This window comes from Cinclus cinclus, chromosome 3 (assembly GCF_963662255.1).
Source record: "Cinclus cinclus chromosome 3, bCinCin1.1, whole genome shotgun sequence".
NCBI classification, from domain to species: Eukaryota; Metazoa; Chordata; class Aves; order Passeriformes; family Cinclidae; genus Cinclus; species Cinclus cinclus.
In genome coordinates, this window is record NC_085048.1 from 91,861,167 (window position 1) to 91,873,516 (window position 12,350).

General features: G+C 36.0%; 1 protein-coding gene across 1 annotated transcript in view; it reads right to left on the reverse strand.

The window, feature by feature from the left end:
• Positions 1-12,350, reverse strand: part of USH2A (usherin) — a 374,892-nt gene that overhangs the window by 151,740 nt on the left and 210,802 nt on the right. The window contains exon 37 of the mRNA XM_062490428.1: positions 1,628-1,807. Coding sequence (XP_062346412.1) covers positions 1,628-1,807 — 180 coding nt within the window. The remainder of the gene's footprint in view (positions 1-1,627; positions 1,808-12,350) is intronic.

The following is a 12,350-nucleotide window of genomic DNA, read 5'->3' on the forward strand; positions in this document are numbered from 1 at the left end:
TCATTTATTATTCATTTCTCTACAGATCACAGTCCACTGGACAATAGTATGGAAGATTTCTTTAATAACTCTCACTGCTAATTTAATTCTACTTAAACACACATATCCTAGTGAATGCCACATGCTTTTCAGCATGATTTTATGTGTAAATCAGGATAATATGTTTTCAGATCATTAACTAAAAGGAAGCATGAACTAAAACCTATTTAACCAATGAGGTATTGCTTTTAAACTACCACAAGGTCATAAAAAAGATAATTTCAAAGCTATAAGTTTTCTAATTGTAATCAACAACAATCTAATGATGAAAGAAAGTGTATCTTAATGGTTGTCATAAACTTGTGCACATCCTTGCTTATCTGTAAAGATCTTTTACTTTGTCATTTGGTGAAATTTTCACTACCAAATTTTGCTAAGCAAAATTGAAGTGTGACACTGGAGCTAAAAATATCAGTGTCTTACTCCTCAGTCTTAAATGAGCAGTAAAACTCAGATGCAGTTTTATAATTATATGAGAATGTATATTTGTTAATAGTAGGTGCAACTTGACAGTCAGATTGGAAAAGTATAAAATGTGCTGGGAATTGACTTTTCCCTTGTTCCTCAACAATCTGTCATAAAAGCTCTGAATTGTACTTACTGGCTTTTTTGAAGTCTCCAAACCCAATCCATTTGTTTGCAAGCAAGCAAGTTGTTTCAAGTATGTGTTTTTGAGCTGCAAGGTTTATGATTTTTCTCTCTTTTGTTTTTTTTTTTTTGCTTTTCTTTTGCTTTCAAATTTTATGTATGTCCCTCTACACTGTTCTTGCTCAACAGCTACACCATGCACTCTCAAAAACAAGTGTTGTTGGACTCTCATTTAAAAATTCAAAATTACCTAAAATTAATTGTATCCATTGATACTTATTTTTGAAAAAAACTAATTAGTTAAGGTGTTCATGAAAATAAAATGCAAAAGCAGCAGATCTACATCAGCTATAAATGTAAGCTTTCTTGAAAAGAAAAAAAACAAACAACAACAAAGCCACAAAACAAATCATTGTACAATGTTTAGGGCATATTTGCTCAATTTTCGTATTTCAAATTGTTATGAAGATAATATCCAGACTGGCTTACAACCTAATTCACTGTAAATCAGCACATTGTAATTGACTTTCTTAGAGCTACGTTATTTTGTGGATTCTGGCTCAATATATTGCCAGTGGTTTATATTACTATTATTAAACAAATTCTCTAAGTCTACCCAGTAAGTGCTCCTTGTCAGCATTTACAACTTTTAGTCTAAAACAGATTGCAAAACGCAGGTGAGGCTCTCTATATTCTTGGGCTAGATTAGCTTTCCATTCCAGAATACACCACCATTCTCAGAAAAAAAATGAAGTACATAATGCACTTCTCACCTCCATAATATGCTAACTACACAACTATGTATTTTCATTTTCTAGTTATTAAATGGAACAAAGTGACAAATTAGAAGCCAAAAAGAACAATTTTTTTACTACGAACTACTATTATAAACATATTCTTCTGAACTTCAGTCCTCAGCTGCGATAATAAATAATGTTTTGTTGAACAGAGTGTTTGTGTAATTGTAACATGCACAGAAAAAGCACTTTTTCATACTTACCTCCTGGAGGCATGACTATGGTTATAGCATCACTTATCAAGCTGCCCTGACTGTTGGACGCATTCACTTGTACCGTGTAGTTAGAAAATGGAATCAGTCCTTTAATGGGTACCCATACATTGAATTCCTTGCTGCTGCACAACATCTGAGTATCATTTACAATGGAATAATTAGCATTATCTGTTATGGAAAAACAAGGGTGGGGGGGGGGAAAGAACAAATGTTAGACCTTGCATCTGCTAAAATTCACTGTCTTTATGAACCAAGTCTTATTTCCAGTCAAATGAAGAGTTGCCATTTATAACAGTAACACAAACAAATTTTTGGTGTGTTAGGAAGAAAAATTATTATTCATGACTTCTTCTCCTTTTGCCAACAATTTGTAGCATTTGTAAATCCTGGAAAATCAACAAACCAATACATGAACCAAACAGTTGCAAACTGATTACTATATACAGCAAACAGAATTTCCAGAACAGTTCTGTGATAATTGCGGATTTGACACATTAATGATAATTCTTGTACCATGCCACGAAAGACTGGCAAAACTTTTTGAATTTGCTAGGAAAATTCTTAACTTAGGAATTGATAAGCTAATTCCATTGCGTGCATAACACATAGTCATCTGCAGTAATAGAGGCTTTCCAGCATGGCCTGCAGTTCTCTCAAAGACAGAACAAGGATTTGAAGTACTCAGTTTATCAGTTGAAATCATCAGAGGACACCAGAGCAACCTACATGTCCTTTGGAACCCTTTTAAGATCTCAAACTTCAGATAAGACAATACTCTTCCCGACAAAAATAATTAAAAAAAAAAAAACCTCTCCAAAATACCTAGTTACCCTAGGAAATAAAAAAAAATATATGCCAAGTAACATTTTTTTGACTTAATGAAGACTTTGAATATCTCAGAGCCAAGCTGACTCACTTAAAATATAATCTTATACTTTGAATATATGAAGTGCTATATGAATGATTAGTGCAATTATTACTATCAATCATTCCATGGCGACCTCTTGCACTGAAGTCAATGAAAATTCTACATTAGAAACAACAGCAGAATCACACAAGTCTGAGACCACAGGTATGAGAATGAGAGTAAATAGTCTATAACTATAAAAGTATTGTAAATCAATTATGACATTGTCACAGCTAGATGATTCAATATTTACATCTGAGTCTTCTACAAAATCTGAATAAGACAGAATTAAAAAAACCCAGAAAAATCAATCTTTCAATTTTTAAGGGACACTCATCAGACTTACTCATTTTGATGCAAGTTTCAAATTAACTATTAAAATTGAAATGCTATTAAATCAGAAACAATTTTTCAACTATTCCATGTCTCTATGGTGTGTATTAAGGTGCATTTGCAATACATTTCAGTCATGCTCACATTACATTTTACCATGGATGAAGGATCTGGATTTTCCTCTAATCTGGGGATTCCTATGAACAATTTGATTCACTTATGGTATAAATCCAAGCCCTTCCTTTACTTTGGTCTTATGAACTGCACTGCTGTTTTCAGTTATTCTACTGTAACATACAAAAAGCTTATTTTTGGAGGGTTTGGGGAAGGGGACAGGTTTGCAAAATGCTGTTTTATGAGTCTGCCTTGCAGCCTAGATCCTCATTGCTCAAATTCTACTTGGATTGCACCCTACCATAGCACCAGACCACCGAAACAGACTAGAGTAGCATGAAGGTTGAATGATTTCATGAGGTTTGATGGATTCATTTTGGATTTCACTGAAGTTTATCTGAGAGACCCTGTTTTAGGTACAGAAATTGAGGCAAAGCTTCTTTACATGCAAGAAGAACAACTACATTTTACACATTCCACATACAGAATCTTGCAGAAGTGAAGCTATTTTGTCTGAGATTACTCTTAGGTACTCAAGCTACTCAACCAGCACTAGAAAAATGCATCTGCATTACTTGATCTCAGCTTTTAAATTGTATATCAAACCCTTCTCCTGCACCTTTGTGAAACTGCCCGTGTGTGATTTGAGAGCAGATACAATCCAACAAAACACATTTCTCCTATTTTCTTTCACAGTTTTTATGATGTTTGTGATTTAATATTTGCGAACATCATGCAACAGTATTTGACATATACATTCTTAAAGTCCTAGGGACATTAAACACTTAAGGACTCAGCTGGCTGTGGAAAAAAAAACGCATTTTTCAAATGTTTCACCTCCAATGTGTGGGAAAGTTTAAAAATTATGTTAACAGATCAGCACATAGGCTAGAGTCAAACCTCAAGCATAAAAGAAATTTGTCTAACAACAATCTATATATGCTAAATTCATGTGAAAATGAAACTTTTTCTATCAACAGTACAGATTTAACTTGTTAATATTTTAATTTCATTCACCTGAGCCTGGCAGGAAATCATGTACTTCCTCTGCTGATATTTTTATTCCATTATTAATCTTTCTTCCAATAGACAACTATACCATGTTTTAAAAATACAGTTTCGAGTAACAGAAGATGAATTAAAAGGATAACACTCTATTCCAAGTTGCCTGGATAACAACATTAATATACAGTAATTATACAATTAGTTGTAACATTAAATTCTAGTTATAGCAGAGTGATTACTCGGCAATTATAAGAAGTATATAATTACTCAATAATTAGGAGAAGTATGTAATTACATAACCATTTTATTCAGCTCAAAAACGAACTTGCAAATTTACAGTGAGATAGACAACATAGCAGCCCAAAATTTTTCATTGCTTCTAATAAAAGGTTGAACAGTACTTGCAAGTTACCTAGCCCAAATTTTACACAGACAAAAGGTATTGTATCCTGATTCTCAGACAAGGAACTTACTACTGCTGGCAAGTAAATACTAGAAGAACATTTTTAAAATGCAGGTCTTGCTGTGGCTGATTTGCAATATGCAGCTTTGCCACTTCTCACTGCCTAAACTGTGCTTTCAGTGGGCTGGAAAATGCAGACACATAGGTTCAGCCTGACTGAAAGTGATACAGCGATAACCCTGTCATATCATTCCATGCCATTCCTGCCCAGACTGCCTCAGTGTGGACCCAATTTGTGAGTGTAAGTGGATGAGGCCTCCTTTTTTTCCAATTTCCCTGGGTGTTTTTCTCTCCATCCTGCTCACAAGTCCTACTTGTAGCCCACTGGCAAGTCCATTGCAGATACAAACCTTTGCAGATCTAAACATTGCAGATCTAAAGTTGCCTCAGACAGTGGTGAAGTCCTAAGAGACATTGTTCTACTTCAGACAAGTGGTTTGTACCAGAACACCTCCTCATTTCTGCCTTGTAATTCCTGCCAAGAACAGACACCAGCACCCCAACAAACAAGATTCCCCCATGATTCTCTTAATATGAACAACCTAAAGGGGCAGAAAACAAACTCCTACATCTGACTCACCACATCCATGAACACTTAAGACATGCAAACACCTGCACAAAAAAGATGGATCCCAACAGGAGAGAGCTCAGAGACGTAATTTTCTATAACCTATTAAAAAAAACCCTAAGTCTTTTGCAGATATGAAGGGCTTTCCCAAGCTCCTTAATCTTTCCATATTTTTGCACAGTTATGGTTTTGTTCTTTTACTAGCCTTCCTGTTCAGTTCTCCATATCTCCCCAAATTACCCAAGGGACTTCTTTGCCTAAGAAAACTGAGAAATACTTCTGCTGTTCCCAGTTTATTCCTATTCTGCACCAGATCGAAGTATGTCAGTTTTTCAGGACAAGAGCCATATGAAGAAATGAGGGCTAAAGAATATCCATAAATATACTTAAAAGGGATGTATAGTTGAAACAAAGTCAAGGAATAAAACATGCTTGCATTAAAAAACCAAACAAATACATATATTGCATTCAAAAAAAAGCACTTTAGATGGTGAGTGTCTGTACTTGAAGGCTCGGGATGGTTTTGAGTGGACACTCTTCAGGGGACTCCCTAGCAGATGTGCATTCCTGTTACTGAGCATCCCTGTAAATAGGTGAATTAAGCTCCTGTGAGTCAGCGGTGCGTAAATTACTGCTGTCCTGGGTCCATCATCCTATGGGGTTCACTAGATTGAAATAACATAAATGGGTATCCTTTTCCATTCTTGTTATAATCATTGTCACAAGAATTTTAATGCCTCATATATTCCATAATTTTTTTTCTGTGTGCTGTACTGCTCTGACCTTTTCAATATTCTGTAATTTGACTGGCTGGTGATTTCAAGTTCTCTCCTTTTTACAGCCTTATTAACTTGTGGGGAAGAGGTGAAATGCACAGCCAATCAGAATACATAATATTGCAAAGGTCACAGCAGTACAGTATAGCATCAGCAGACACAGAATACTGTATATTAGTCATTAGCATCCTGATATCTTATTCATGTGACAAAGGTTGTGAGGAGTGCAGGAAATGGTACAACATGAAACCATTCTCATGGCAATGAAATGATACAAACTAAACACATTCATCTTACATTTAAGAACTTTTCTCCCCCCATATGTGGCAAATTTAAAGGTACTCTTCCCATACCTTTAAAAATTTATGTTTTAAGGGAAAAGGCAATAAATTGAGATGTTTCCTTTTTATGTATTGAACAGAGAAAGACACATATTTCCCAAGTGCAGGAAAATAAAGTAATTCTATTAGTATTACTGCATTTTTATTAATACCAATCCATACTTCACATATAATTGCATTATTTCCTGATAACCTTTTTCTACATTACAGAACATGTTGCCCTACAGTATTCAAGCAGACAGAAGCAGAACCATTACCACTGTAGAAGACTGCTCAAAGACTAAAGGTAGCAAAAATCCAGCTCAAGGAACAGTTCATATGAGGATCTATACAAAGATTACTAAGTTAACTATCACAAGCACTTACAGTTGTTTTTATGCCTGCTTTATATGACTGAGAATAAAGAGGCTAAGCCTTGTACCATGAGCCACAGAAAAAGTTCATATCAGATCAGAATAGTAAAATAAAAATGAACCAAGAACTCACTTTTTCGGCCCTTTCTCCAGAACTCATCCTCATTGCCACCAGTTTCTGTCCCTATTTGAGACACAGCTAGTTTGTGTCTCTTCGGCATCACATCTTTGGGGGTAAATTCTGTGAATATGCACACTTCTTTGTGTCTCAGCTCATTCTCTTGTCTGTTAGTTTTGCCTATTATTCAGCCTCATTAACTACCACAAAAGCTACTTTCCTCCCAGCTAAGATTTTTCTTTCCTCCCTTTCTTCCTTTCCCATTGTTTCTAATGGAATATTCAGAATAAAAAATACCACTTTCCATTAATTTAATCATCCCAGTAGAAAACCAGCTAACATACTTCCTTGACATTATTAGAAACTCTCATTTCTTAAGAACTGTCATAATGAACTGTTCTCAAATTGTCATCTCAATTGTTATATTGACTTGTGAAGTAGTTTGGCTTTGATGCCATACCTCCTTTTCAACAAACTATTGGGGGGGTTTTGTATTTTGAGATAAGGGTGGTTTTTATATTTTGGCATCCTTTTTTGGAGGATTTTTGTTTGATTTTTTTTTCTTTCTTTTTTTTTTCAGATGAGCACACTGCTGATTTTTTGCCTTAATGTCTTGAACCACTATTTGCTCCCCTTCTCCTGAGCTGACAGATGTATTGTTCCTATGGACATATCATGGTCACAGTCCATCAAACTGAGTTCAAAACTTAAAGACTCTCTTAACACACCAGAACTTCTCTCTCATGGGCTAGGAGGAGTTGCCGAATGAGTCAAAATGGATAATTTAAAAGCACTGTGGGAAACTGGGAAAATTATTAATCCAAAATATTAATTTTCCTGTAAATAAGAAGAGTTTCACATTATCTGTGTTGAAAAACTTAATCTTTTTCCTTTTCCCCAGGGAATTAGAAGAAGCCTTTAGTTTTAAAACTGAAAAATGGAAAATATTTGAAGAACAAGATCAAAATCTGTGTTGGCACATACAGCAGAAATCTGAAATCTAAAAGACCTAGTTTCTCACTTTTATTTTGTGACTGGTACTCAAGTCACCACTCAAAGAGGATTCTTACAGACTCAGATTTGGTAGAGGTACCTTAGATTGCCTTGAGATGTACAGAATGTGTACACTGTCTGTCATTGACACTGGAAGGGGATTCCTCCTCTCTATTCAGCCTGGTGAGACACATCTGGAGTGTCCATCCTATTCTGGGTATCAGTGTAATACAAATCCGGACTTACTGGAGTGGAGTCCGTGCAAAGGTGATTAAAGACTTGAAGAATATGTCAGGTTTTGAGAGAAATGAGGTTGAGAGAACTGAGGTTGTTTAGCTCAAGAAGAGGAGGAAAGATCTTAAAAATGTGCAAAATGTTTAAAATATCTGTTGTAAGGGAATAAAGTAACCAAACATTTCTCAGTAATACATAGCAGCAGAACAAAAAGCAATGAGTACAAACAGAAAATACAATAAATTCTGTTTAAACCTAGGAAAAATCTATTTTTACTTTGACATTGGTCAAACACTGGAACAAGTTGCTCAGAGTCTCCAGCTTTGGTGATACTCCTCAAAAGCCAGCTGGACACTGTCTGGGACAACATGCTCCATAACCCTGCTTGGAGAAGAGAGCTTGAACTGGTTGTTCCCTAGAGGTGCTCTCTGACCTCAGCTCTTGTACGATTCTAAGAAAATTTTCAGAACACTTCCAGAACCCTAAGGCAAAGCAAGGGTAATCATTATGATGAAAGCATGTTTCTGTCAGTCGAAATAAGTGATTATTAGGGTTGCAAACACTAAGTAATGTGCATTTATGTGCTCATTAATTCTACAGACTGAAATATGAATAAAGCCCACAGCTTGATGTGAGAGCTCACACAAGAAAGTTAGCACAGACCCCATAGATGGTTAATGACTGCAGCCAGGATTAGGCTTTGTCATGATGGCAAGCAGGAAGGAATCTTCAGTGTGTGGTCTCATCTACCCTTTGGAGCTTTCAGCTCAGTGCCATGAGGCTTTGAACTGAAAAACCTCTGTAATTGTTGATGAAGCTGCTAAGAAGAAACCTTCCTGATTTGAATTACTGTTTTAGTTTTTTTCATTACTCTTTTATAAACACAGAAATATCTAATGAGTTTTGCAGCGGAGTCAGTTTCATTTAGACCTTCCAGTTAAAACAGTATTTTCAGTATAGTGTTAAATCTCTGCTGTAATTATATTCATTTCCACTCCAACTCAATTTTTCTGCAATAGCACCAAGGGGCATCAGTCTTGGACCCCACACACTGCACACTGTACGGAGACAGTTTTAGACACACACAGTAAGAATGCAGCCCATGACCTAAACCAAACTCGGGAAAGCATCCTATGAGTACAACCAACTTCTCTCTGGATTTCAAACTCTGGATTTCAAAAAGGTTTCCAGTGTCCAAGCAATGTTATCCTGATACAAACAGGAGGAAGTGTCCCAGCACAGTTTAGTAATCCAAGTGGAAAAACATCACATTTGACACAAGACATCAAACAGCAAAAGCATTTGCTGCACTTGCAATCTTAAGCTGATGACAGAGCATACAGTTACTGATTTCATCCATTTTGTTTGAGGGGTTTTATAGACAAATTATGAGACTTTGTCAAGCTTATTTCATGAGGGATTTATACACTTAGAAAAATTCAGAAACAGTTAGCTTTTAAACCTTCAATTTTGCTTCTCCATGGTTAGAACATTCTTTCTCTAGCTGCAGCAGTACATAAATGGAGATTATCACAGTATCTGGTTTCTGAATCTATGTCCATAATTCATGGATGCCAATAAGAATTTTCCATTCTCCGGGGACACTATCAGAAGGAGACTAACTAAACACACAGAGCAGAACTTGGAGTCTCAAATCTATAATCAAATATCTAGATTGATTGTGTCACTTGCACTTGTATTGATTTCAATTGGAACAGCTGACCCAAGGGAATAATAAAAATGTGGAATAAAACTGATTTATGAGAAGAAAATAAATCCTTTTGTGAGAGGTAATGAATTGGTACTATTTAACCCTTTCAATCACAGAGGGAGAACACTATTTATTTTTTCAGAATGCTGAGTTAGCTGAAAGAAATCATATAAAAAAAGTCAATACTGTCAAATGCCATTGCACTTAGTTGTAATACTTTGGAAGGAATGAAGCTCTAAACTTGATCTAGGATTTTTGTTTGACATATGACATTATTTTGGTTTTTTCAGTCACCTTTCATGAGGCATCGTAAGTGATGCACTTGTAGATTGAAAGAACCACAGAATCACTCAGGTGACTGTTTGTTGTACTTACGGATAAATTACCTCCCTTTAGACTATTTAGGGCAAAAACATGAAGAGTAACAAAAACAGCCACATCAGCTGCACACAATTATCCTTATAAAAGGATGACCTATCATAGTGCTCTTTCTGCTATCACACTAGAAACTTACATAGTCAAATCATAATTTGATTCCCCCTTATAAAGTGCAAAGAAAAACTTCATCAAAAGCTTGTCAAATCCCAGTTTTCATCATGTTTTCTTTAATTGAGAAAATAGATTGGGTTTACATTAGTCTCTAAAGAGAAGTTTTATTTGTTTGAAGCCAACACATATTCAAACTCAATTTCTTTAGCTGCGGAAACTCTAGCCAGATGGTGTATATCTTGTTTGGGTTATGTCACTGACATTAATCATATTGTATTTAATGTCATAATTTTTTTGTTTTGCATTTAGCAGTTAGCATAGATACCTAAGCACAGTCAATGTAGTCTTCATGTGGGTTAAAAACTCTGGAAGACATTCATTATCTAAAATATTGTTTTTAGGAAATCTGATTGGCAAATTCCCTTTTACTCAATACTGTTTACCAGAGCCATCTCTAGAAGATTGGTATTATTCCCTAGACTATGCCAAGGGAGTAGAAACAGTCTTGGAGCCAATCCTGCTATAAGGCAGTCACTAGGAATTTCAACCTGTTAAGAATTGATAATACATTCCTCACAAAATGGGGTTCAGCCCTATGTGTCAACTTTATCACATGAAACCCAACAAATTACAAAGTACAAAACAGACAATGTACATGTGACAAAAAACATAACTATGGGAATACAGTGATGCAGAAGAGAAATTAAAACACCATCTGTGGTCAGATGCTAGAGTCTTCGTTGAAGAAATGGTCAGATGTAGGAATTAGAGAGGACTTTAATTTTGCTTTCCTCAGAGACACCTGTACTAAGGAAAACAAAAGAACAGCATACCTGATACAGACTGGAATTATGCTATTAGATGGTGCATTGTGAAGCTGTTCAAAACATACTGAAGCTTGACTAAACATTACTCAATGATTATCCTGAAATGCATGCAAAACCATTAATTTTCTAGGCAAATCAAAATTTAAATGCTCTACAATTCCAAGGCAAGATACCCCCTAACTCCTGCTCTAATGAGCAGATTAAATATCATTATTTGAAAATGGGTTATGCATCCTCTTTGCTCCCCCTCTCAAATGTCTTTAGGACTGGTAAGTGTTGGAGGTCTGCAGCTAGAACTATAAAGACAGACGAAATGAGAAAGGAAGGGGACGAAATATGAGAAATCTCCTTTATGGCTGGCTTGGAAAAGCAGCTAAGGGATCCCACAAATGTATCCCACATTGGGAGCAGGGCAGTTGTCTTTCTGGCACAGGAGGTGGTAAGCATTTTGTAATAACTTTCATTCCTTATTCTCAAGCCTTCAACACAAGACAGGCTAGAAACTTCAAGGGGCTTCAGCATTCCCTTCCCCACTTCTGTTGCCATCTGCAGGTGGTACCTTCCCCTAGCAGTCATTGCTTTTTGCACAAGGGTGATTCTTAACGCTCCATTTCTGACTTCTGTTTGGAGAGGGTACTGAAAGTATTGGGTACATTGTGCCAAGTTCAAGACTGTAAGAGGAGCTTTCTTACAGAAGTCAAATGAACAGATGGTCTGGGTTTCACTCTATTTATTCATATGTATAGTAAATATTAAACTAAAAAGGTCAGATGGGCAACACTGATGCATACACGCAAGTCAACTTGTTTATGCTCTATACTGCTGCTGGAATTCTCCACTTTGCTGAGAGAATGATGGGGCTGCAATGAGTCTTTCTTGTAAACCACCTCCAAGTAAGCAGAGTAAGCAGATAAATGATTTTCTTTTCTTTACAAAAATGTTCAATTTACTGTCTTGCTGAAAGTATGGACCTTAGATGATGTATCATCAAAATAAATTATCATAAGTATAAAAAAAACCCTCAAGAAACAAAAAAACCCAAAACAAACTGAAAATAATACACATTGATTTCTACATTCATAAGCAACAGAACTCTGAGTATAACCCTGCAACTTGGTGTTATAAAACTCCCTAAGGACATACAGTTAATTAAGGAGTCTCTTTAGGTCAAACTCACATTCAAATGCATCACAACATCTTCAGGGCTACAGATTTGGATTAATTTTGTGTTAACACAGTCATCTGACAGAAGTGGGAAGATAAGAATTTCCTCCAAACCTCTCCTCTGGAAAAGAGGTGATACCTGATTCTTCCCGTCCTAGAACCCAGATGCAATTAAAAATGACCCTGTATTCTATCTGAAACAACCTGAGAATAAATAGGGATGAATGAGGAAACTCCTTGAGGGAAATAGGCCTGACTCTGTCACCTTCCTTTCCCCTCAAGTCCTCTGAGAACTGAGAGTGTATCAAATAACAA